The sequence below is a fragment of the Silurus aristotelis genome (assembly GCF_946808225.1).
Source record: "Silurus aristotelis genome assembly, chromosome: 14".
NCBI lineage: Eukaryota > Metazoa > Chordata > Actinopteri > Siluriformes > Siluridae > Silurus > Silurus aristotelis.
In genome coordinates, this window is record NC_139587.1 from 9,721,332 (window position 1) to 9,748,467 (window position 27,136).

Below are 27,136 nucleotides of genomic sequence, written 5' to 3' on the forward strand. Positions count from 1 at the left end.
GTGAAACGGGCTTAGCACCTATTTATTCATATACACTTATAGTGATCATATAAGAGCAGCTGACTAATATCTGACACGCTCATAAATCCATTAATCCTCAGTTCATCTCTTTATCTATCCACCCATTCCTCAATGCAACTAAATATCAAGACATTCCTCCATTTATCAGCCACCTCTCCTGTTATGCACCCTTCCATCCACCTATCCATTCATTTATTCGCCCACCCAACCATACATTCATCCATCTCTCCATCCATTAACCCATGCCTCCATACTTCCATCTATCCATCTACCCCTACATTCATGGTCAATGTTGGCAGCCTTTCTTCCTTTAACACTACATATAAATAATCTATGAATATACTTTTTCATGTATGTCTCACTATTACATTTTCATTGTTAGGCTGTAACAACATTTCACAGTCTATCAACTGCCATTAGATCTCAATTAAGTGATCTCTGAGTGAACAGTTCTTCTGTTTTTCTTAATACAGGGAAAAAGATACATATAAAGTTGGAGAACTGTGTTTATACTATGTGTATTTTTACACTGAGGTTAGTCCCTCCTTTCCATACCTGCTCCACTTCTCTGCCTCTCAGCAGCTGCAGTGCATAAACAATTGGGTCTCCTCTCATTGCTTGAAGTGCCTCCCACGTGACTGTATACCTATTCCACTCGACCTGTTCCACCTTTGGGGCTATGGAAACAATAAATATTATAAATAAGCAATAAAACACGACTGATAGAGCATAGACAGATCTACAGTATTTGTTTAATTTTTGCTAATTTCCCGACCAAATACATGTTGTTAAGACGAAAATATACTTAATATTTTGATATTTTGGGCTTGGTCCATTTATTTTGCCCAGAAATGAGAACTATGCATTTTCCCCCTTTTGTCAGCTGTCTTCAGGTCTTTTTTAATCCAAGCTCTTCTTTTAAAAGTGGCTAAATTATTCTGGTGTCAAATTAGGACATCAAACTAGAATCCTAATCACCACTGGCTCCTTCCCCCCTTGTAAAATAGCCCTATTGCACACAAGTATAAAAAGGTAAAATGGAAAATCAAGGCTTACGTTTGAGCTGAGGTGGTGGAGAGCGGGTGGTGCTGAAAATGTATGGAGGAGAGAGGGGGCCCATGCCTGCTGCGCTGTGAGCTTGAATGGTGAACTGGTACTCTGTAGCCTCACACAATCTCTGCACTTTAAACGTATGGCAGGGACCACTGTAGATGCAAACCAACCTACAACACAGAAATGCACAGAATCTTAGCTCATTTGATGTGTTTCTGCTGTTTTCTTCTGGGTGTAGATATTCTGTGGTTCCTTCTCATGCAAGACAATTCTGCCTCATTAAACATCTCACAAGTACCTTATGTGAGTGCTGAACTACCAGAACCAACTCGCACAAGCAAAATCATATGGTAGCTCAAAACAATAAACCGAACAATAAATCGAACAGGGCATATCACTATTTTTTCAAAGTATGCTTGAAATAAATAAAATAAATTTGGGGGGAGTGGTGGCTTCAGCGGTTAAGGCGCTGGGTTGCCGATCGGAAGATCTGTGGTTCAAGCCCCGGTATCGCCAAGCTGCCACTCTTGGGCCCTTGAGCAAGCTGCCACTCTTGGGCCCTTGAGCAAGAATCCCTTAACCCTCTATGCTCCGGGGGTCCCTTACGAGGGAAATATCGAGGTCCGTGACGTCAGATTGACGTGGGGCCGCCTTCCCGTGGGCTCACCACCTGCAGGAGGGACCGTAAGGTACGGTGCTGTGAGGATTGGGCAGCAGTCGAAGGCGGGGGCCTGCTTAGACTGCTGCCCCCGCGACCCGAATTACGGATAAGCGGGAGAAAATGAATGAATGAAAAAAAGAACAACTGATAATGCATTTCCTTCTACCCAATCAAATGTATTTAATTGATTATATGCTCATCTATTGTGCAATCAGCTATGACTCCCCGAAAGTTTCTCAATCCTCTCTCTGGAATCCTCCATAATCATTATGCAGTGACCTCTGTTTAACCCACCAGGGAGACAGACATAAACGAATCAACAAGAATCTATATTTGAGTATGCATTTGGATGCCTGACATCTGATAATCAAAGGATGTTTGGAGCGTTTGTTTTAAAACCTGGTGCCTTTCTGTCCTGATGGACAAATGAACCGACAATTATAGCAATGCATGATGAGAACTGCGTTACATAAAAATTATGTTTGCCATACTAATGGCTTGCAACATGCATCGTGGTTTAACTTGGATCAAGGTAAAGTAAATCCCATCATCCCAACTTTGAAGTACGGGAAGTTCAAAACACCAATAGGCACACTCTAAATAATAAGCTACATAAATGCATGTTCATACGCATTGAAATTTTGTTGTTTGAAAGTGAAGAAAGCCAAGGAGAAAATTCAACATTGTTAAGTCTTAATTTTTGAACAAAGCATGGGTCTGAATTACGTAGCATTCGAACATGATGATTGATCATATATTCTACACAGATTAAAGGCTTGCAGGGACTGTACCTGTCCGTAGCATCTTGCATGTGCAAACAGTAGTGTGTTCCGTGACTGTTCTGAAGCCTGTCTCCCCATTTCAGCTTCAGACTCTGAGGTCCAGCCACCACACACTCCAGCACTGGGGGTTCAGGAGGCAAAGGACGTGTTCTGAGTTTCAGCGCTGTGCTAAAGGGACCGGCGCCTATGCTATTCACTGCCTGCACTCGTATCCTGAAACACAGCAAAATTATTTGGAACCTCTCGAGAAAAATATCATTATTTTCTATAAACAATATTTGGTTATATCTTAAATATATTCGTAATACCTATATGTAGTGTCTGAATTAAGATTTTCCAGTATGTGGTAATTAGTCCTCCCTACAGACAGAGGGTGCTCTTCTCCAAAGTCTATGTTGTATCCAGAAATCTCTGCTCCATGACACTTAGGTTCTGTCCACCTTATAGCCAGACTGGTAGCAGTATTATGAGCTGGACCAACACCCAGAGAGTTTGTCCCAATTTCCTCCACATGTTCTACAGCTGCTGGGATGGAGGCTGGGGTCTGTACTGTGGCAACATCGCTGAAGAGGCCAGCTCCAATAGCATTGACTGCCTATATGTGTAAAAAGAAAAACAAACCATCTTGTTACTTTGACATTTTCTATTGTAATGCTTTTATTGTTTTATTCTGTTTACCTATGACCCTAAATATTTATTTAAATTTATTAAATTCATTCTGACTTATAATATTACCTATAATTAACATTAAATCAATCTAAACACACACACACACACACACACACACACACACACACACACACACACACACACACACACAGACGCACACATGTACTGTTGTTTGGACAATGTTTAACCCAGGTTGTCTTAAAGGCTTTCGAGTGAAATGTGAAGAGCTTTGACTGCGGTGAGAAAGTGATTCAACCTGAACTGACCCAAATAAAAAAGCATTTTTGTGAATTTTGGGTTGGACGCAGCTGTCAGGGAACCACCAGCCATGCCTTCCTTCTGCACTCAGCACACTCGCACAGCCTACTAATCACCTTCACCTGTCTTCAATCTACTCTCCCCTTTATAAGGCCACCATTTCCACTCGCTCACCGTCCGATCTACAGTTCGCACTTGAGATCATCACTGGACTTCCCATGTTAGGGATTCTACCTGTTTTCCGGTTTGTGCTTCTGCCGAAGCTCCTGTCTCGAGTACTAAGGCGAATAAAGCTTATTGACTGTATTCTGGTCTCCAACTCTTTATCTGAGCATGACAGCAGCGTATTTCTGTAGGTATGAGCTGCTAAACTGAGCCACAAGGCAACAACTGAGCTATAGGAGATTAATGTAAACATTAATGTGAAGGGTCTGGTATATTAGAACCAATGTAATAAAACAGGGAAATTAAACAGTGTGATACACAAAATGTTTTAAAGTAGTTATTCTATTATCCATTTTTACACATTATTTGAAATAATGTTTTGTGTTATTGTTAAAAAGTAAAAAATCATCTTGTGCTTATATATGTGCCATTATCAGATTACACACTAAAAAATATCATTTATCTTTAAGGCCACAGCTAATAACTAAGCAAAGTCCAAATTAATGACACAGTAACACAAAGGCCAATCACTCACATACAAATCCATCCATCCATCCATATATATATATATATATATATATATATATATATATATATATATATATATATATATATATATATATATATATATATGTCTTTTTTTTTTTAGCCTTGATTACATGAAGTTCCTACCTGCACTCTGCAGTAATACTGTGTAGCTGGCTGTAAGTCTCTCACTTCATACTGAGATAAAGAACCACAGTACAGTAACTCCAGAGCACTTTCGTCGATACCCCACTCCAACTGAAACTCATACACCTCTGAACCATTACAAGCTGGGCTCTGTAATAAGAATGATAAAGAAATTTCCTTAAGTTTTTAGATTTCTGCCAGTAAAAAAACAACAACAAATGAAGCAGTTGACCTTCTCACCTCCCAGGTAGCGAGTACACTGCTGCAAGTATTTAGTATAATATTTGGGACACTGCACTCTTCTGGGGCTCCTGGCATCGTTGAAGCCTGGCACACATCAGACAGGGGACCCCACTGTGGTGGAAAAAGGGGAGCAATAATTGGTACAGAAATAATACAAATAAGATTTATTTATTTATTTTATTATTTTTTTTAATTATATTTTTATTTATTTCTCGCTAAAACAAAACAACAACAGAGCCGCTCAGTCAACACACACAGCATACACTCAAGCATATTAATAACAACAATATAATGCTAATATGAGAAAGTGACCATGGAAAGGCAAAGGGCAAATCAAAACAGGATGGAAACAACTACAAATGGGTAAACAAAACAAAACACAAAAAAGAAAACATAAATTAGGGTTAGGGTCTTGCCTGCAAAGTAAGTAAATCCCACAAAGGGGCCCATATCCGCCAGAATACATCGGATTTATTCTGTAAGTCATACGTAAGTTTTTTCCAAAGGGAGAAGATTAGCCACTTGTGCTAAACACATCTTTAAAGTTGGTACCTTTGGTGATGACCAGAGAATAAGTATGCATTTCTTCGCCAGATAAGTAATTATATTTAACAAAGCCTGTGAGTCAGTAGAGAAATCCAATGATGTTTTGCAGTTTAGTAAATAAATAGTTGGAGACAAAGTAAATTGTCTATCCAGCATCTTCTGAACCATATCATGTACCTCCTGCCAAAAAGGTTTGATGTTCTTACAGTCCCAAAATAAATGCATCAAAGTTCCTATTTCAGATTTGCATTTAAAACACATCCGAGATACATTTGGACAAAAAAGATTTTTAATAATAAGATTGAAAATGTGTAAGAGAATAAATGCTGTAATAAAAAACTGTGTCTTAGTTGTCAAGCTTGTGGCCACAGAATCCGAGCTGAATCTCTGATGCTCTATTAGAACCTATTTATTTACCTACTGAATATTTGACTAATTAAGTCGTCTGTTTGTTTTTACTCTGATGTTATCACAAAGTAGCTTCACATAAGAAGTCAAGCATCCAGAAAAATGTATATATAAACACATCATCAAACGGGTCATAAGCATATGATAAATGCTAGTGTTTTGATTGTGAGCCAGTAATCGGAAAGCAGGCTAATATTCATTCAGTGCCATTCACATGAGGATGAGGTTCCCTTTGCAGGTTTCTTCCTCATACTGCCTCAGAGAGTTTTTTCTTGCCACTGTTACTACTGGATTAGTCATTATGCATAACCTTTAGGCACTTACATATAAATTCAAACTTAAAACCATTTTTTATCTGTAAAGCTACTTTGGGGGAAAGTCTACTGTTAAAAGCACTATACGAATAAAATGTATTTGAATTGAATATTCATCTGATTAGGCGTTCAGACCCAAACCTAGCGCTGCCACTATTCAGTCTTTAGCCCTCTGGGTTCCAAGGGTGCTGACCATGTGCTCTAATCCCAACTTCCTAACAAATTAGGACATTCAAAGAAAAGAGTTCCATTGTACAGTAATGTATAATATATAGGCTTTCTTCTTTTAGTGAATCTTCCTTTAGATATCAACCTTAACTATCTACCTGCTTATGTATCTGTCTGTCTGTATATTTTACTGTCTGCTTATCTGCTTTATCCTCGTCATGTTAGTGAAGGTTGCAAATTGTTGAACAGTGGGAAGAGAACTGAAGTAAACCCACATGAACATTGCAAACACATGCAAAATGCAGACATTTTCAGTGAAGTTGAATAGCATTTACAACTTCAGGTGTTTAAAACTTTCTAAAGACGATAAAAACGTTCTTTTTGGAAAGCAGGCATTACATGAAATGTGAACTTGCTCAAATAACATTAACACAATTTATTTTTACAGAGGCAATGATAAATGGTGAAGGAACTATTACTATTTTCCATTTTCTTTGAACTAAAATTTAAATGAATTGAACTAATAAAAAAAAAAAAAACTACATTTTGATTAAAACAAAACCTCAAATAAATCAGCTGAGAGAGCATCTTTAAAAATCCAAATCATGTGATCGGCCCTGCGGCTCCTCAGCACAGTGTCTCAGTGGCCTTTTTGTACACAAATGTGACTGTAACTGAAGTGAAGGATTAAAAAAGCAAATAAAGAACCATGTGTGTGCATTCTGATTTACCTCTACAAATTGACACTACAGTGTATTAAGTGCATTTTAGTGACTAACAAGATCAATTCATTCACAATTGTAGTGGCTATTTTATTTCGCACCAAAGGTGCAACCTTTTGTTGTTCTACCAATTCTTCTTTCCCCCACTTCTTCTTCTTTTGGCTGTATATATATATATATATATATATATATATATATATATATATATATATATATATATATATATATATATATATATATATATATATCTACTGTATCTGTGTAGGGCAGGTCTTAGAAATACTTAGACCAAATTTGTGCCAAGTGCCCCTAATGATCTAGCATCACCATCAGGTCAAATTTGGGCCTAATCTTGAAGCATGCTTGTGGTCGTAACCTTTGAAAAAAAGTGTGTCAAAATTTTAAACAAATTTAAATACATTTCTTCCCAGCACCACCTACTGGTCCAAATTTACGTGCTAAAAATGCTTTTGTGCTTTTGTGACTGCTTTTGTGACTGCCATTATTTCTACTCCTTTTAAAATTTGTTGCTAACATACAAATGCTACGTGTAGCTTAAATTGTTAACAGTTTTGTACAGTTCTTGATATTAAAAATGATGATAAAGTAGAGCAAACTTTGATATTCCACATATGGGATTAACGAATATACCCATCATCACACAGCTCTCCGGTATGAACTTACCCCTGCTGCATTGTAAGCTTTCACCCAAAACAGGTAAGTTGTGCCAGGATGAAGTTGGCCCACAGTGCAGTAGGGATCTGAGCCCTGAAACACCTGCTGTTGAGAGTCTCCCACTGACTGAGCCATTTCCACACAGTACATAGAGACTGCTGCCCCTCCATCACACACTGGAGGATCTGGAACAGAGACAGACACAAATGTATATATAAACACTTCATCAAACAGGTCATTAGCATATGACACATCCCAATTAAAATGTACATCTTATTTACATGACACACGCCCTTTATGCTAGATTTATGCTAGTGTTTTGATCGTGAGCCAGTAATCGGAAAGCAGGCTAACATTCATTCGGTGCCATTCAGATAAGGATGAGGTTCCCTTTGCAGTTAATTTCAAGGTTTCTTCCTCATACTGCCTCAGGGAGCTTTTTCTTGGCCCTGTCACTACTGGCTTTATGGCTGGCTGTCATTATGGATAATCCTATAGGCACTAACATATCAGTTCAAAATTAATAACCACGTTATCGCTGTAAAGCTACTTTGGGGGAATGTCCACTGTTAAAAGCATTATACAAATAAAATTGAATTGAATTGAATATTTATCTAATTAGGCGTTCAGACCCAAACCTAGCGCTGCCACTATTTAGTCTTTAGCCCTCTTGGTTCCAAGGGTGCTGACCATGTGCTCTAATCTCAACTTCCTAACAAATTAGGACATTCAAAGAAAATGTACAGTGTATATATAATATATAGGCTTTCTTTTTTTTTGTGAATTTTCCTCTGGATTCTTCTGGATCTCACAGTGTTTGTAATTAAATGAAAGAACTATTTAAAAATGCTAAGTAATATAAATGAAGTACCAGTAAGTAAAATCAAGTTATGCGAATAACAATAACAGAAGGTTAAAATCTCAAATACTACACCAATAAAATCAAGGATTCCAATTACACTATTTAAACTGTATCTTATATTTGCTTATTACGCATAAGCAACTGAATAAATATAAATAGATGTAACCATAGATCCTATTCCAGACCTCTAAACACGTTTGATTCAAATTAAAATAAGAAACAAAATGCAATAAAATAATAACCATAAGGCCATGTAGCCATTGTTTAATGGTTTTTGACGTTTGCTATTGAATAAATCACGATTTTAACTAAAACAGAAACAAAAATAAAGAAGCTTCACCCCAAGATAGTGAAATCTCTGAGGATGTGGCTCCCTCTGCAGGGCGCAAGGCTTGGCATGGTCCTGGGGGCAGAGGTGCCATCTGCACACAAAGACTCTCCGACACCTGAAAGGAACAAATAACTGGTCTTCAAAGAGGACACAAGCAAATGTCCCTGCTCTATCAAAAAGCTCATCATTCCAAAATATCCAAATGCCCTTACCTGACTCTGACCTCCCAAACTCTCACAGTACACACGCAATTTGTACCATCTCCCTTCCTGCAAGCCCTCACACACATGGTGTCTGAGAGGGCCACGGTACACCACATCCCACTGGTGATCTACATACAAACACACATATAAAGTATGTGTTCGTTATAAACATTTGGTCAGTTATTATGTTGCTAAATATATTTCGGGTCTAATATGATAACTAGATATAGGTGTGATTTGAAGCCAGTAGCTTCTCTCACCACTCTGACTGAGTTCCAGCACATAAAGAGTGATCGGCAAGCCTCCGTCATCCTCTGGGGCTTCTGATGAGAAATAAGTGGTCAATATAATCTCACAATTAAGTACATACAAATACAGAATATAAAATAAGCATTAAAAGCTGCCTGAGTTTTTTTCGCGTTGCTAAATACACATACAGATTGTGTATTATAGCATCTCCGTTCAGAACTGGTTGCCACTCATATTCACAGCAGATCTCACATTTTGCATGCTGAAAGCTTTAGCCTACACAGAGTACTTCAAGCTGTTATATAAATTTTTTTTAACAGTTTCAAATCATCACTTGTGTTTAGTTACATAACTGAGATACTCTTTGTGTACTATGATGTGATGGTGTTATAAATGATCACATACCAGCACTTATTTTTACTCACAGGACATGCTGTTCCATAGACATGGGCATCATAGACACCATAACCTATTGATAAGTACTAGCAAACTTTCCTGCAGTATTGCTGTACAGTAAGATCAAAATACATTTTATGTTTTGCTTTAAAACGAGACACATTCGATTTGGATAACGGACACAGGCACAGTCCTGCAGTTAATGCTACACGAGGCTGTCGCAAATGATACCAAAAACAACGGCTTGCGTATGTTTGCCAGTCACAGACATGCAATACTGCATCATAAATGGGATCATAAATAAATATCCATGTATAATATTTTTGTTTCTAATATTTAATTGGGTTCTGTTGGTCAACATCCAGGAAAATCTAAGAAAGTCTACAGGTTTTCACACATCACTGTATACACCTATATTTTGAGAATAACTCTTTGTACTGATCGGAGAGTGGCTTACCCCAGACAACATCCAGGCTGTGTGGTTGTACCGAACTGTGCAGTGAAGGTTTTCCTGGCCTGCCTGGTTGCTCTGGCAAGGTTCGGTATTCCACTTCTGCACTAGACACACTGTGACCCTCTGGTCCAGCCACAGACACCTGTTAAAACACAAGAACATGATGAACCACTAGAATTATTAAAGGGACATTATCAATAATAAACAGGTTTATTTTTCCTGTGATGTGCTCTCATATATAAGTGTATATATGTGTATACATGTATGTTTGTGTCCAGCTGTGAGTCGGTCTGCCCTTCACATATTAATATTTTTACAGTTTCTACTACAGGTCAAAAAAAATTCCAAGACTTTCCTGGACTGTAAAATGTGTCTCTGCTGAATCTATCTATTCGAATGTGAGAATTCCCTTGTGGAATTTTGTTTCTGTGAGGAAATTTGGTGGGTGAGGTTTTAGATGTCTTTACACCCAATCAAATCATATCAAATCTTTGCAATTAGACAAAACGTCTAGGCGAGATAAAAAAATAAAAAGAATCATGTTGTTTTAATAAAATATATTGGTGACATCTTAAAGGACAATATAGCGCAAATAAATATTTGTAGAAATTGTAAATAATTTTTGCATTTTTATATTGTCTAGAATGCAGCCACAGTGACATTTTTCCCAGACAGACACATGGTTAAAAGACTTCATACACCGAGAATTGGTGCTGTTTCACATATGCAGGTTTTATTTAAAAACATACACTGGTGCATTTACAGCAATTTCACCAGTATCGACAGAACTAGCCAGGTTTCTCAGGCCATGTCCAAAACAACCCGGGGGCAGTCTGACTCCAATGAGAACACAGTTCAACCCCAATACAATCCAACTGCAGGAAATGAATCAAACGTGCTGGATATTTTAGGTTGTGGGGCAGCATTTTGTCATGTGAGCTGCTAAAATAAAACAGCAAACTGAGCCAGAGGATGTAGCTGAAACTCAGTAGAAGGAAGCTGTGTAGGTTGTGTGTGTGTGTGTGTGTGTGTGTGTGTGTGTTGTGTTGGGGGAGGGGGCCTATTGTTTTAAAATTAGATAATGTTTAACTTAAAAGAGTTCAAAACCTTTAGTAACCGTTTCATAATTTTCCACTGCTCGTTTTAAAATAACCCATTTCATTCTGTACAGAATTCAACAAAAGCTGGTTAAATAGAAAACAAATCTAAATCTTTAAATATTAACTTGTCAAATGCACTTCATATTCCATCACTCACCCTAAATCGGTAAGAGGTGTATCGCCTGAGCTCCCTCACTATACATGACTGCTCCTCCCCTCTATGCTTCGGCTGGAAGCCACACCCCTGCACATAAAAAAAAAAAAAAAAAAAAAAAAAAAAAAACATCTTGTCAACATGACTATGTTGCAAACCACTTTCTGGCCTTTACCCATTAAAACAGAAAATATAAGTCATAACAAGTGTTGGCTTGACTGTTTTTTAACCTTTAGCATGCCACTGTGGTCAAGCAGGACTGGTAAACAGAGACATATGTGAGAAGAAAGTAGGACGAAGGCGCATAAACTGCCTCCAACATCTGTATCTAATTAGGCACACTGCAGTGCATTTGGACTTGAGTATCTGAAGCTATGGTTAAGTATTACACTGCAGATACCAGCTGTTCTTGTCATCTCTCAAACACAAAAAAATGCACACAGACAGTCCAATTGGGGCCTTCGTCTTCTGATGAACTGAAGAAGATGTACACCTAAAAATTATAGAAGCAACCAAGAGGGCAAAGGTAGTATTATGCTGGCACCACTACGCTTCACTGTTGGAACGGTGTTCTCTGGGTGATGAGTGGGTTTCCTGCAAAACATAAGCCGAACACTGGCAGTCTTCCACAAAATTGCTGTGCGCAATGATGTGTTTTTCCTGTGAACAGCTTCTATAATCTAAGCTTTGGATTACTCCAGCTCATCCAGAGTTGGGTTTGGGTCTCCTGATTGCTTGTCTGACTAATAGATAAAAGACAGACTGACTAGGCAGAGTTGCTTTTGTGTTTTTTTTTTTTTTTATATAATAGATTTAATGTTGCTCGGCAGGTATGTGATTTTGTTTGTGTTTTTTGTTGTTTTTTTGTTAATTGCCAAACCCTAAATAATACTTGAAAGCTCCTTAGGTTTCCTTTTGCTGTTTGTTTAGAAAATGAATATGGGCCCTTCCAGAAACAGATTTGTTTATATTGAAATTACACTGAGACTGAGAGACGACTGCAGACAGGTCGACTCCATTCAACTAATTAGGTGACTTCTGATAGCACCAGATGGCACCAGAAGTCACCAAATTAAGGGATTTCACAGCAACAAAAATTTTAAAGTTTTGTCTCAGTTCCACGTTATACCTCTATGTTCAGTGGAGCGAATACTTATGCAAGGTTGTATACACAATGAAACACTATTGTTTGCCACATACTCCAGTAGAATTACAGTGATTGTATTTCTACTGGTTTGTGTGCGCACTCACAGATCCAGTCTCTTCCATCTCCAGAGTGTAACAGAGTGTTTCTTGGCTGGCTGTCCCACAGGGGGAGCTCCACTCTAGACTCAGCCATGTTACGCCAGCCTCTATCAGACGAGGTGTAGGTGGAGGAACTGGAGAAGACATGACACAGCTGCCTGTGCAACAACTCAGAACATCACTGAAGGCACTGGAAAGAGAAGACGGATGAACATGCTTGTGTTGAGCAAATCATTCTTAATCTAGACCAGAACTGAAAAAATAAATCTAGCTTGTGACTAAAATTGATCCAGAAACATGAATTACATTCAACAACATATCCAATTTATATTATTAGAATATTAATACCTGTGATATAATCAAAGAATCACTGAATTCATTTGTGAGATCTAGGGGAGAAATAATATGCTTACCTCATTCCTACATCGTTTTTAGCAGCAAGTCTGAAGGCATATTTTGTTGAAGGCATGAGGTGCACAACTTTGTACTGCTTGGCAAGGCCACTGTAAATCTCCTTAAATGCACTTTGTTTTCCCTGCTGATCAAACAAAATGCACATTCATACTTACAAGATTATGATTTGAATGGAAAGAAAGATTGGTGCTTGTTCAGTGTCCAGTCCTCACCTCGTGGTATTCCAAGCAAAAGCCGGTGATCTTTGAGCCATTGTCATTGGGCGACTGAGACAGACAAGAATAAAGAAGCTGATAATGAGCTGATTTTTAAACTATATTATGGAATTACTGTTTCATTTATAAGAAGAGAAAACTAAGCCTAGACTTGTAAAAATTGAACATGTACAAAAAAGGGCCTACTCTCCACTGAAGGCTTATGGAGCTCTCGGTGTGCCGAATAAATTGGGGGACTGCAGGAGTGTCTGGGACGCTGCACAGTGTAGTGAAGGTTATACTCTCTGATGGGGCTCCTTTCATTGACCTACATGCCACACACACCCTTTCACACACAGACAGAGCATCAGCATACAGTACAGTGTCAAGGCCTTCATACATGCATTTATGAACTTAAAATAGAAAATATGTCCTTATAAAGACTATAAAGTATAATATGAATAATTCGAACAGAAACTTCACATGTACTCCAAGCAATTTGATTTTTTCATTTGCTAGACAGTTGAATGCAAAGACTTAAAACTTTAAATACAGCCCAAGAAAAAAGTTTGCCTAGGTTAAAAGGTTAAAGGTCAAGAGATCAGGAGTGACTCAATGGGTGGTTGCAACTGTGGAACATACTTTCATACTTTATGGATTAAGAAATAACAATATATATATATTCATATTCTGATTACTGGAAATGTACATCCCAAAATGTTTCCTAATTATGTTGTTTAATATATAAAATGCAGATTTATTTTGTTTTATGGTTTATGGTACATGAAATACTAACACAATATGTAAAGAATTTAAGACACAGCTTTATGTCTGGATTCTTTTCATGAAAATGTTACACCCACTAATCTGCCATGCTGTGTCTCATTCATGGGTGTAGAACCTGCTAATGTTGGGTCAGGTTTTTTGATTGGTGATGCAGAGAGTAAAATGTCACCCTTTGAGCCACAGTTACAAAGTTTTAATGGATGATTACACCATGGTGATTCATCTTAAATTCTTATTTATTCATAATAATCTAATTTACTTTTAACTGGTAGTGACTGGAAGATGGTGTTTGAACTCCCAACTTCCCAGTTAACTCAAAACACATCTCTGATTGACAAATCTCCATCAAATTGACAAGAGTTAACATGTGAGTGTCGGTGTGTCTCACCTGGCATAATAGTGTGTAGCAGGTCTGAGCTCTCCCAAAGTACATGCAGTGTCTTTCCCTCTGGAAGAACGTTCAGCATTATGAAGCATGCGAGGAATGTGCACAGAAGCAGTCAAAAGATCAAAGTTTTACTAAATAAAGTCTTAGACCATAGGCCATTCTTTTTTTTTGTATTGTTTTGAGCATCAGCAGTGAGATTTAAATGAATGTTAATAAGAGGACACTTCCAGATCGACATCCCACTGTGATATCCAATGTGTTGCTGTCATTTCTTTTAGAAACCAGTGCAAATGTTTGCGCCCTGTCTGTGCTGTTTCCGCCAGCAGCAATGCAAGCACATTCTAAACCACTCTGTCAGCGTAAACTGTGTAAAAGTGTATTCTTGATTCTTAAACACCAAAAACAGCAACAACAAATCAACAACAAATAAATAAATAAAGAGACTTTGCTGTGGCATGAGGATGCCCCCAAATTATTTCAAGGCAGTTCGAGGCAGTTCCAATGAGGAAGCTAAAGTGCAGGTACTGTATGGCTAAAGGACTGTGGACACATTCATATGTGAGTTTTTCCCACAAACTGTTTGCAGAAATTTGGAAGCACACACTTGTGTTGAATGTCTTTGCATGCTAAAGTTTTAAAATAAATATTAGGCAAGGTCTACAAAGACATGGCTTGCCAAAAATGGAGTAAAAGAATTTTAATGGCCTGCACAGATTCTGAACACCTTTTGGATGAACACAACCTTACTAATGCTTGTGTGTCTAAATCAACACAGGAACACAAGCACACTCCAAAATGTAGAGAAAAGTCTTCCTGAAAGGATGGACCTGATTGTAACAACAAATGGAAGGACTACATCTAGAATGGGATGTTCAACATGTCCACAAACCTTCGGCTATATAGTGTAATTAACACTGTAATCAGGTTTTGTGGATCTCAAGACTTACTGGTACACGAGTTTGAAATCTCCCTCTGAGCCACTCTGGAACAAGGCCAGCTCGTAGCTGAGCGGCAATGCAGGGTGTGAGTGTAAGTGTGCATCTGATTCTGACAGTAGATTGAGGGGAGGACGCCAGGAGAGAACTGCAGAGTGTGACGTGACACTGCCAACCTGAGGACGGGAGGGAGGGAGAGAAAGAGAGAGAGAGAGAGAGAGAGAGAGAGAGAGAGAGAGAGAGAGAGGGGGGGGGACAGGAAATTATAACAGAACTAATGCACTTTAAAACTGACTTGTAGGCTGTTATCATCTCCATAAGTGTAAAATACTTACTGCTGGTTTGCATACAGAAGATAGCAGCTCCTGCACTCGCCTCATTTCCTCTTCCGGATCTGCAGATGTAACAGTTCCATTAGACAAAAGTGTCACGTTCTATTATCCCGCTCCAGACAGATTTTTTTTGCATTAAAAACAAAGATGAGTTTATGTTTGTTTGTATGTTGTTTAGTTTATATAAAACAAAACTGTTTGGGTATCCTACTGATGGAATATCTATGTGTGTGAGGTATGTTTGTGATATATGTTATATGATATGTGTCATGTGACGCTGACAAATTTCACATTTCTGCATGTTTCCAAAAGCCAGTATTTGTGGACATCTTTATTTCAAGTTGCTCCCAAGTCAAAATGACTTCATTAGGTTTCCATTATAACATGATTCATCTGTTATAATGGATCTAAAAAGTATATTTAGGTAACTATAAATATATATACAAATGCTGTTCAATGCTGTCACTTAAACACCAGACTGCAACTAAAAATCTATTAAAGCCTTGGCATCAGCACAAGAGATGCCATTTAAATGATCTCTATTTTCTGCAAAGGGTTTTGGTGTCCTGTCATAGAAGTATAAAGAGACAGCTAAAGACTGTGATTTTTCTAATGATTGATTTTGATGATGATGTTTAGATGTATTTCTCTACTTTTTAGCTTGTCTGTTTGGGTTAAACTGTTCCCAAGGTAGCCTCAGACTGTTGGTCTTGGCTGACGTAAGTAAAACTTGATGTGTGTTTTTTAACGTTGTAGGTCATCCACCACAAGGTTCTGTGTTTTGTACATGCTGAGACACATTTTTTCGCCATGACTGTAATAAGTGAATATTTGAGATAATTTATCCTTTCTGCCCGCTTAAACCAACTGAGCCGTTTCCTCTGAAACGCATTACTACCCACAGATCTATTGCTCGCTCAATTTTTCTAGAGGCTCTCTCCGGGTTGGTCCGCGGGTCAATTGGTACCGGGCCGCACGGAAAGGATACATTACCTTCATTATTTCCGTTTTATTTATAATCTGATTCTGAACGATGTTTTATTTTGGAAAATTACCGGATTCTCTCCGGTACATACCTTCTTAAAGGGGCTGCTCCAGCCGCTAACACATAATACATAACAGCTAAATTGAAACCCCCAAGCTAGCAAAACGAACAAAGAACAACACTGTGGATTCACGTTTATTATAATATTTAGAAAATACCAGTTTTTATGCCGTCCTATCATTTTATTTTGTTGTATTTATCCACCACACCTTAAAGGCCGACCTGTCAAAATAATATCTGCCATTAAACCGGTCCGTAAAAATATTGTCCGACATTAATCTGGTCTGTGGCGCAAAATAAGTTTGGGGACCACTGGCCTATATGACACCAACAACCATGTTACAATTAGAGTCACAAAAAACACACATTTCCCCTATTTAGATGTATAATGCAAACATCTGAATCTCTACTTGTATCTGCACGAGTGTATGCATCGTGCTTCTATTAGATAACTGCATAATTGGGCAAATGTACATGCGTTCCAGTTAAAGTGAACAGTGTGTGCATGTGTGTGCACAATTCACCTTTAACCTCATAGTCACTCTGAGACGAGCCTCTGTTGCGGACTGAGTGTTTAAGACGTGGTGGAGTTGGAGATGCAGCCATGCCTGTCCGGACTTTGCTGTGTCCGTTGTGAGTGAGTGGCATGCCGTTAGTAGCACCCAAATGCCCGCCTTTCAGCCTCCGCTGCAGCTGCTCCTGCATTTTTACTGCACGCTCTTCACGGATGGGCATTGATACACTGTGGCACATCATGTCTGGGTGCATACAGACAGACACACAATTCTCAGAACACATCATAAATGTAGAACAGTTGTCCTAGAAACCAAATAGTCTTATAACATATGTTATGCTAGTTAGCCAAGTGTCTGAAGTAGACAAAAAAAAAGGCAACATGTCACTTCAGCAGTAAAAGTCCACCGAGCATCTATGAATATGAATCTACTTGTCCACTGAGCAACTACGAATAAATAACTATCAGGACAGACATGTAATCTTTGTGTCCCGGGCATGCAGCCTACTCCTTTGCACAATTATACCTTTAGTCTTCAGCTTACCTCCTGCACACAACTGGTTAGGAAAGAAACTAAATCAAAATAACACCATGCAAACAGATCAAGAGATCTAGTTAATATTTATGATATACATTAGAATTGATAAAAAAATAAAAATAAAAAAAAAAGCAAGAGAGGAGGCCTATGGCCAGACTCGTTTGAGCTAGTTTGAAGTTTTAGTGGGTCCCAACTAACAGAAAAAAACATCATAGCCTCATTAAATAAAAAAAGTTAAGTTCCCCCCCCCATCAAATCGGGCAGTGCCACCGCCTTATAAAATGGTCTACAATCAATAAAATTGCATGGTACCAAACTAAGCTTCCGATCCCTGGAGAGAACTGTCTAACAATCAGCTCTGGAGAAGACGGAACAAGACAGATGAAGCAGAGGAGCCTCACTCATACGCCAACAGCTTCACACTTCAGGCCGACAACATAGATACCGGTGGATGCACCAGAAATGTTGTATGTTATCGGATGTTAAATAAAATCGTTTTGCGAGAAAAAACTCGGAAAAAATCATAGGATTCAGGTCAAAGAATGACACACAAAGTTTCCAAAGTTTGGAATAATTTTAAAATAAACATTTTTTATTTATGATTTTCTTTTATGTATATATTTGCATTTACATTTTCAAGTGTTATATGGAAATTAAAAGCACTAAATAGGTTTAGATTGCACATATATTCTTTATGCAATTTCAGAAATCAAAATTTGACATTTTTTAAAAAAGGGAACAAGTTGCAAACAAACTTTTTCTTGTATATTTAGGGTTGCTCTTTTTATAAACAACTACTTTTTATCCGATTACTCGATTAATGGTTGGAATAATCGGCAGCGTACCCGATTACTAAAATAATTGATAGAAACAGCTCGAATTACAATCATAAAAACTGGACCTCTAGAATTTAGTGCACTCTTTATTCACACCTGGACTCTGGTTAAGTTTGCAGGTGAATACACCCTGGGTAAGATTGTTGCAAAGTTAATAATATGTGTCATCTAATAAATGGGTCAACCGCTGTCCTATACACATATACAAACATATTATGTATTAGGGTGTGTGGGAGTGTGAGTTTGTGCTCACCTTGATCAGGGTAGACAGGAAGTGCAGGCAGCTGGTGAATGTAGTGAGGAGAGAGTTCGGTGGGGTAGAAGTGTGGGTGGTGCAGCATGGCTGGTTGTGGTGGCGTGTACAGTGGGAGATGTGGTGGCACAGGGGGTAAAGTGGGATGAAACTCCATAGTATGAGGCAGAACCAGCACCTTCCACATGCCGTTCTCCTCCACCACCTGTAGGGGACACACAAGACCACAAAACAGTTTTTGGGTTTATTAGTCCTGAATCACTTCTTTTCATCTCTGCTTGTCTATTAATTCAAAATACAATTACAGCAATGATTTTTATGGCATAATAAACGATGATGAGAATACCTGAGATATGTAACCTGGAGGCACAAAAATTGGAGGCACGGTGCCATTAGGCGACACCATGGGCACCTGTGCCGGACCTGAAAAAACACAGAATGCAGCATATATATAAATACCACAAACTAAAAACCTGAACATACATGCGTGTGTATATGTGTGTGTGTGTGTAGAATTTACCTGTAATGCACTGAATCTGGCCATCGTCTGTGCGTACAGTAAACGTCTCTCCTGGATTGACCTGCACCAGGACCATCTGGAAAAGACACAAACAAACAGTAAAACAATCAGACGTCTTGAGCTATGATGTGAACCATGTGAACGTGAAATAACACTTCAAATACATGGAGCCCCGCTTTGTTTGTTTATCTTTACTTCCAAAACAAAAAGTCCCTGCTACTGTGTCCTGAAACTCCACAGTCATTATAAAGATTTCTGGAAAGAGTTGCATCAGCTTTGTGATTTATGCGGTGATTACATTTGATGTGTTTTAACTACAGGGTTTTTTTTGTGTGTGCTTCTAAGTGCTGGGCAGCGTATTATGATTATGGTAACAAAAGTTTTCTTTTTCTACATCATTGTCTGCAAACTTAAACCAGTATTTAAAATCTTTCTCACAAGCAGTGGCACAAGTGTGGCTAAAATCTCGAAATGTGGCTGTTTTTTGGTGTTTATTCTGCAGAAAAGCGTTCCAAATCAAGTCTGAGAAGTCAAAATAGAAATTGAAATTACAGCTTGGTGTCTGAATACAAGCACCTAAACTAAATAATAGAATATATCCTTTGGTTTTCTTTCTGGTACAGGAAGACCTGCCATTGCAGCCGCCTATGTATGTGCCTACATGGGCAATGAGATTCAGATAAGTAAAGTCTTTCATTTAATACATGGAATCCTTAATGTGATGAAGAATTCTGTGATGTAAACGCAGATCTGCGCATCAGAGTTTTGTAATAGGCAAAACGTTTTAAACAGTAACATGGCTTACTGTTATGTCTTAATACTTTATCGTGGAAATACACCTTTTAAAATTGAAATTAGGCCCGTCCTGGTCGAATTAAAAAAGCTTTATTGAAATCGCTTTAAGGCAGTGGTGGAACGTCTGTTTATAGATATTATAAGCTAAGCATGTTCTACAACAAGAAATATATTTTCAGTGAAATGTGGTGTTCGTTATTCATTTCAGAATTGTAATTGTTGAGAATTTGCGGTGGTATAAGGGGAATAAAAGATTTGCTTTTGCTTTAGTTTGTTGTGATGTGACGTTACTGGACATGCCACGTCTTACCACTACAACACTGATTTTTTGTTTATAATAACAAAGGTGTATACAAGCCAACATTATTGTGCATTTTGTGTCTTATTAGATTTTATATATATATATATATATATATATATATATATATATATATATATATATATATATATATATATATATATTTTTTATTACTTTTAATATTAACAATATGCATATTTCCCATTTCTAATGGCTTATATCCAGTTTTATTTGAATGCTTTCCATATGATGTCTGGCTCAGTAAAAACACTCGTCCACACACTCCAAAACCATGCGTTTGTTTCCCCCTAGCCTGCAGAGTGTGTGTGCACAAAGCCTCGGCCCCATTTGACAAAATACGCCTCCATGGGAAATGTACACGAGCCTGGATGTTACATCAGTCTCTGCACACAGGCAGTCGCTGCTGCACTGACCCAGCGGCCGTCGCAGGCATGTGACAAATATATATCAATGACAAAAAACAGGGGAAAGAACACACATTCCTGTTTACAAAAGGCCGTGAACAAACAGTTTATGTACAATTGCTGGTGGAACGTATGAAAGAGAGAAAGAGAGAGAAAGAGAGAGGGAAGGGGGGGCAGAGAGAGAGAGAGAGAGAGAAAGAGAGAGAGAAGAGAGAGAGAGAGAGAGAGAGAGAGAGAGAGAGAGAGAGAGAGAGAGAGAGAGCGAGATAAAGTAATTGGAATGAAAAGGGAGAGAAAGAGTGGGGGAGGAAGCGGACTGGGGCAGTATGTGAGGAATGCAGGATACAGACGGTGGAAGAGGGGCAGAAGTATGCATGGAATGCCCCGACCAGACCCCAAAGCCATTGCCATCCCTGGGAGCCAAAACCCAGAGGTGAGGAAACAGGGAGGGGGAGAGAGGGAAAAGGGGGGTGGCTAGGGTAAAGGAGGTAAAAAGGAAAAAGCAAGGCACAGACATTATCACTGCCTGATTCATTCGTACACTAAAAGCAGTTTGATATAAACAATGAAAAAATAAATAAAAATAATAATACTTAGCAGTGTTTTTACAGCACTCTTGAACTGAAGGCGTTGAATAGTTTTCCATAATATGTTGATGCTGTAAGGCTGCACTTTTGCATTACACACAATAAACATTGTAATCAATACAGCTGCTTAAATACTGATTGTTAATTGTTTTATTACGGAAAGTAAAATTTGACTTCCAAATTTGGGCATTAATACGAAAAGGGGGAAAAAAAGTACAACAACGTTAGAATCATAGAATAGTTTTTGCGTAGTCCAAGTTTATTATGTGGCTGTGGTTGCTTGTCTGTGTTTAGTGTATATAATTGATGCTGCGCTGTCTGTCGATGTGTTTATTAGGTCTCAATTCCATCACTGATTCTGAGGGAAACTATATTTCGGTCCTAACGTCACGATTTGAGGGGAAAAAAAAGGAACGATAAAGATTAATTGACTTGGTGCCGGCTTAAAAAAACTCTTCTCTGCTATAAAAATAGTCTCCACTTGAGGTAGATCCTTCTGGCTTTGTGTGTGTGTGTGTGTGTGTGTGTGTGTGTGTGTGTGTGTGTGTGTGTGTGTGTGTGTGTGTGTGTGTTGTACTGTGTAAACTGGACAATATGGAAAACAAAGCGAACACTGACAAATGACCCTAAGAGGAATAAGCCGTTTGAGAGTTAAAGTAGCTGGAGCGTTTGTGCTACAGTTGGGAAGAATTTGCTGAACCGGAGCGACATCCAAGCTCGGTCCAATCTCGTACCAAAAACCACAAACGACGTCAAGCAGCTGCTCTGTCTGTGCCAAAACAAAAGAAAACAATCCCACAACGTGTTTGGGCTGAGGAAGCAGTTTTAAAGGCGCAGGGTAAATATTTAGACTCTTTTCCAACTTCGGCGAGAGGACGTAAAATAGGAAGAGACAGTTGTTCCTCGGCAGATCTCGTTTGCGCACCGGACCAAAGACGTCAAAAAAAAAAAAAAAAAATAGTTTGATCGCTGGGAAGTAAAAGACATGTAAATCGGGTACACAAAGAGGCAAAAAAAACACTGTCTGATCCAAAACGTTAGTTCTTGGTGTAATTCAGAAGAACATTTTCAAGACTAACGCCAGTCTGTGTAACGTCTAGTCACTGTTAGAAAAAAAAAAAAACAACAAAAAAAAAACACACAGCTTCTGGTAAAATGTGTGTGGGAGTGTTGGGAAGTTCAGTCACTGCCTGGGTTGAGTCACATATCCCAGTCACAGAGGCTTAATTAGGATGAATAATCGCATCTCCTTAATGCCTTTCCGCAAAAATTCTGGTGCATTCCTCTAACGTACCTTCATATTCTCAGGTACGATTCACTAAACGCTTCAGCCAAAGAAGAAATGTGCTGCTTAATTAGAAAAGTACAAGATCAAGCCCCCCCATTGCAAGACTGATAGACAGCATGGTGAGACGCAGTGACCTGGACTGTTTAAGGCTAATCTGACGCTGACTCTCAAGGAGATAAAGTTGCTCAAAAGCCACGTCTCAACCCGAGCTCTCGTCTCTGCTCTTTGTGTGGCCTTTGAGCTCCCAGCAGGCTTTGATCTAGAGGCCAAACGATGGGAAAGCAGGCATGGAATGTGGCTTTCTTTTTTCAGAAAGGTGGGGGTGGGTGGGATGAATAAAAGATTTACCCACACTTTTTTTTTTCTTGTTGCTATATAACAGCATGCCTTTTTACATGGGCCACAACCCCATTTAATTTAATAATATATATATTCTTTTTTATTTATTTATTTTTTTTAAACCATCTGCTAATGCTGAATTGATGCACATCAAAAGTTTTTTTGGAACTAAAAGCACCCACGATTTAAGAAGATTGCATTTGTTTCTTTTGGTTTTAAAACAGATATTACACTATTTTACAGAACTTCTGTAGAACAATAAGCACTACAGTACAGCAGAGAAGACGATTGCTTCACACACTGATGAAAGTAACTGTGAAAAAGAAACACATGCTGGGAAGAGCACACATGCCCCACCCACACACACACACACACACACACACACACACACACACACACACACACACACACACACACACACACACACACACACACACACACACACACACACACACACACACACACACTGACACCCTCCTATCAGCGGAGGCTATCAGGACCGAGTTCCGGATGTGTACACTTCCAGCCCCTTTCCCTCCCCCCCTTTTTTGCCTCCTCTTCCTGGAAATTCTGCTGGCAGAGTGTGGCTGTGAGGAATGCAGACACTTCGCTCTTCTCTTCGCTTCTCTCCTCTCTCCAGTCTCTCGACTTAGCTTGACTAAACCCGAAAGCCCTCGCATGACCCAGTGCTTTGTCTAAAGAAAGTGTTCGAACGAAATAAAGACTAACTGGTATCCACTTGGGTTAAAAAGAACAGACTGGTACGAGAGTGTGACCACTAAAGCACGCAGAATTATCCAGATGACGAAAAAAAGTTCTCACACACACATACATACACGTACACAATCCCATCGACACACAAGACATATGAGCAGCTGCAGCTGTTAATGATTAACATGTGTAAATAAACATGTAATAAAGCCAGCTTTACGCTGCACGAGTTTCATCCTGACAACAGCACACTGTAATTCACCGTAATGCAGACGATAATAACGTGCAGGAACAGTGATAACAAGCTGAGATCAGCCAGGCGCTTCGGGGACGTGCTCGCTGGTACCTGAATTTAGTTACGAACAACTAAAGGCAGATTTTTTTTCTTTTGTCTCTTTTTTTTTTAAATAAAATTTTAATGTTTGACTTTTCTTAAAACACTTGTCTAAAGGCCACTAATAAGAAAGAAGCACAAGATTGTGCAAAAATGTATCCTTAGTCGACTAGTTTGAACTAATGTGCGATAATAATTGCTTTCTGAATTATTATTTCTGTTTTATTTTTGCAAGAAACGATTTAATCGTCCAAAACCCTTAACCCCTTAACCGACAGTGACAGTAAGCAGGATTTCAACCGTTTTTCGAGGGTAAAGGAGTATGTAAGAATATTCTCATCTGTGCGGTCAGCAACTGCACCAGTTGCGGAAACTCAGCTGGATGCTGGATTTCTAAAGTGATTTTGCAGTCAAATGCAGTAAACAGTTAGAAAAAAACACACCACATTGCATTTCGTTCTCATTGTGGTAGGAGGCTGGGGCAGAAACGGATGTGTTTATTGACAAGCAGGCAGTTAAATGCCAAAAAACGTGAATCACACTCAAAACAGGAAATAGACCAAGGTCAGTTGATAACCAAACCATAGTATCAGGGCTCGGCAAAGTTAGGTGCGTACGCAATGCACAGTACTTCAGAAAAGGTCCACCAAGAGCACCATCTTTTTTTGTTTCGAGTTGAAAGGGTTAATTGTTAATTGAGTTTTTGATTAAAAAATACACCTTTTTATATAGCCATGATACAATATAAAAACGACTTCGAAAACAATTCCGGTGATCTGTTTAAAAACATTAAAAATGCCAAAATTCCCAACCCCTTGACCAGCTCTCACTTATCATTAACCAGCTACCAGTCAGGACCAGTGAAGGCTAACGTTGTGCAATAAATTTTTCCGCATTAATGACCTCATACTGTATACGCCTACTGCTGGCTCGTGTCAGTGTGATTGACAGGTTTGGAAGAATATGCCGACCACAAACCTCCACCCAGAGGGACATCCAATTTTGATGTTTTGGCTCCGAGCTACAGGATTGTTGGGAGTTAAGTTCTCCTGACAGTAGAAGCTTTTATGTCACGGCCTCGACTACAAAATCACTCAACAAACGTCTAATGCCAAACCTCATTAACATCATATCATTACCATTTTTAGTCACATGACATGCACCCTCGTTCACTGTCTCCAGTAACTCAACTCAGCTGTCCACGTTTAAATGTCCACAGCAAGCACCAGTTCTCTGCCACTCCGGGATCCAAGTCTGCCGATTTTATCAGCATCTGGTTTTGAGTTAGTTCTGCATAGTTTACGGGCTAGACCTTGACTGGTGATATCTGCCTGCTGATCATCTCCCCTTGTGCCTGTTTAGCACTCGGAGTTAGCTTTGGCTTTCAGGGCTGTCTGCCTCGGTTTTCTAATAAACCCTGCATTTAGATCCAAATCTTGCGAAACCTTATAACAATAAGTAGGCATGGATCATTCACAACACAAAAACTCTAATCTGTATAATAATGGAGAAAGAAGCAGAAAGCATGTATACACTGTTTGTCCATGAGGATTATCTTAAGCTTTTTTCTTTTCAGCCAACTACATGCTAGAACCAAGCCTGTGCCCTAAGCATTAGATTCCCTGAGTGTCTTTTGTGAGCTGAATAAAAGAAGAGCTTGCTATCTGATGATCTAGCCTCGTCGTTCTGGGTCACTCACCTGCTGCATGCCGTCTCGGCTGAGCATGTGCGGGTGGAGGGGCATTTCAGCCAACATGGACGTGGCCTCCAAAAGTGGGAGGTGCTGATCTGTCATCATAGCTGAAGAGAGCGTTCATTGACATCAACTCCTATGAGACGATAAAAAAAAAAAAAAGAAACACGATTTAAACCCTTAAACACTATAATCATGGTTTAGAAGCAGGAGCGTAAAATGAGGGAAGTACGACTGCAACTGTGACTCCTGATTATCTTATATCCATGTGCCATTTTTAGACAGACAGACAGACAGACAGACAGACAGACAGACAGACAGACAGACAGACAGACACATAGATACAACTTTATTGCCGTTACATAGTACAGGTACACAGTTTTGCATCTACCAGAAGTGTAAATAGTAGCATGTGTAGATACATGTACAATAAATAAATATAAAGGCTATAGCAGTGAAAGACTGTGTAGACACAGTTGAAAAGTACAACAAGTAAAAGGTTATAAGGCAACGGGAGTGAAATGTGCAAAAAGCTGAATAAACAAGTACACTAAATATATATGTATTTACAAATGTGAAATTTTAGGCAGGATGTACAGTATGTAAAGCATATACAGTATAGATACACAAATAAAATATTATTGCAGATGTATGTAAGGCACAATATGTGTAGAAAAGCAGGGGTATATAAATTACAATATGCAGTATGTACATTGTATGTACAACTGTACAGGAGTTAGTAATATCAGTTATCTTTTAATAAAAAAAAAAAGTCATGTAAAAACAATGATTTCTCAAACACTGAAGTTTTCAGTGTCTGCTAGTCAATAACCACGCCATTAGAGCAGAATAAACAGTTTTTTACAGTAACATATTATATACTACTTATTTACTTTAATGTTTTCCTATATTTCTCCATACGTAGAGGGAATTTGAACTTTTCAGCAAAAACACATTTTTCATACATATGTTAAAAATAGCATTTCTGAATGCGTTTGTCAAAAAAAAAAAAAAGCACTGAAATCGTTCTCATGGCTGGAGCGGGAAGCTGTAACAAGGTTGCGATGGACTTTAACAATAAACATGGCAAGGACATCATGAACGACATTGAAGACTGTGCACAGGATGCAATTGGATGTTCGTGGCATACACAATGTGGTGCAGGTATACATAATCCCTATATATACATAATATAAATGATCCCTTGTAATTACAGGCTTTTAGGATGCTCCATATTTTAGGGCTGAGCAATACATTGGATATTAGAATGTTAAGCTGAAAAAAATTATAACGCTAAAAAAGGCGGAGCCTACAGGCCGATGACACGCCTTCTTTTAGTCTAATGAGTATGACAGCACAAGAGATGTGCTCATAGAAAAAAATCTAGTTCATGCATCGTTAGCATAATGGATACATAATTTTTTACTGTGAGTTTTTGCGCTAAACATTCCATCAGTACTCCGCAACAGCAGCCATTCTTTCCAAAAGTTTTTTCCCCTTTTTCCAAAGCAAATACAAAGATATCAAAATATCCATCAAACATTTCGCTTTATCGCCCAG

At 38.7% G+C, this 27,136-nt stretch overlaps 1 protein-coding gene across 1 annotated transcript in view; it reads right to left on the reverse strand.

Annotated features, from left to right (window-relative positions):
• The window catches only part of LOC310736524 (fibronectin type-III domain-containing protein 3A-like), a 38,434-nt gene that overhangs the window by 4,417 nt on the left and 6,881 nt on the right, over positions 1-27,136 (reverse strand). The window contains exons 2-25 of the mRNA XM_083560071.1: positions 25,583-25,712; positions 19,107-19,182; positions 18,933-19,009; positions 18,587-18,791; positions 16,970-17,203; positions 15,404-15,462; positions 15,081-15,244; positions 14,134-14,193; positions 13,167-13,305; positions 12,978-13,031; positions 12,765-12,889; positions 12,358-12,541; positions 11,110-11,196; positions 9,856-9,994; positions 9,014-9,076; positions 8,763-8,881; positions 8,560-8,665; positions 7,367-7,542; positions 4,522-4,635; positions 4,282-4,431; positions 2,826-3,112; positions 2,527-2,730; positions 1,078-1,244; positions 577-698 (exon numbers count right to left, since the gene is read on the reverse strand). Of these exons, the coding sequence (XP_083416197.1) occupies positions 577-698; positions 1,078-1,244; positions 2,527-2,730; positions 2,826-3,112; positions 4,282-4,431; positions 4,522-4,635; positions 7,367-7,542; positions 8,560-8,665; positions 8,763-8,881; positions 9,014-9,076; positions 9,856-9,994; positions 11,110-11,196; positions 12,358-12,541; positions 12,765-12,889; positions 12,978-13,031; positions 13,167-13,305; positions 14,134-14,193; positions 15,081-15,244; positions 15,404-15,462; positions 16,970-17,203; positions 18,587-18,791; positions 18,933-19,009; positions 19,107-19,182; positions 25,583-25,681 (3,210 nt within the window). The 5' untranslated portion in view covers positions 25,682-25,712. The remainder of the gene's footprint in view (positions 1-576; positions 699-1,077; positions 1,245-2,526; positions 2,731-2,825; positions 3,113-4,281; positions 4,432-4,521; positions 4,636-7,366; positions 7,543-8,559; positions 8,666-8,762; positions 8,882-9,013; positions 9,077-9,855; positions 9,995-11,109; positions 11,197-12,357; positions 12,542-12,764; positions 12,890-12,977; positions 13,032-13,166; positions 13,306-14,133; positions 14,194-15,080; positions 15,245-15,403; positions 15,463-16,969; positions 17,204-18,586; positions 18,792-18,932; positions 19,010-19,106; positions 19,183-25,582; positions 25,713-27,136) is intronic.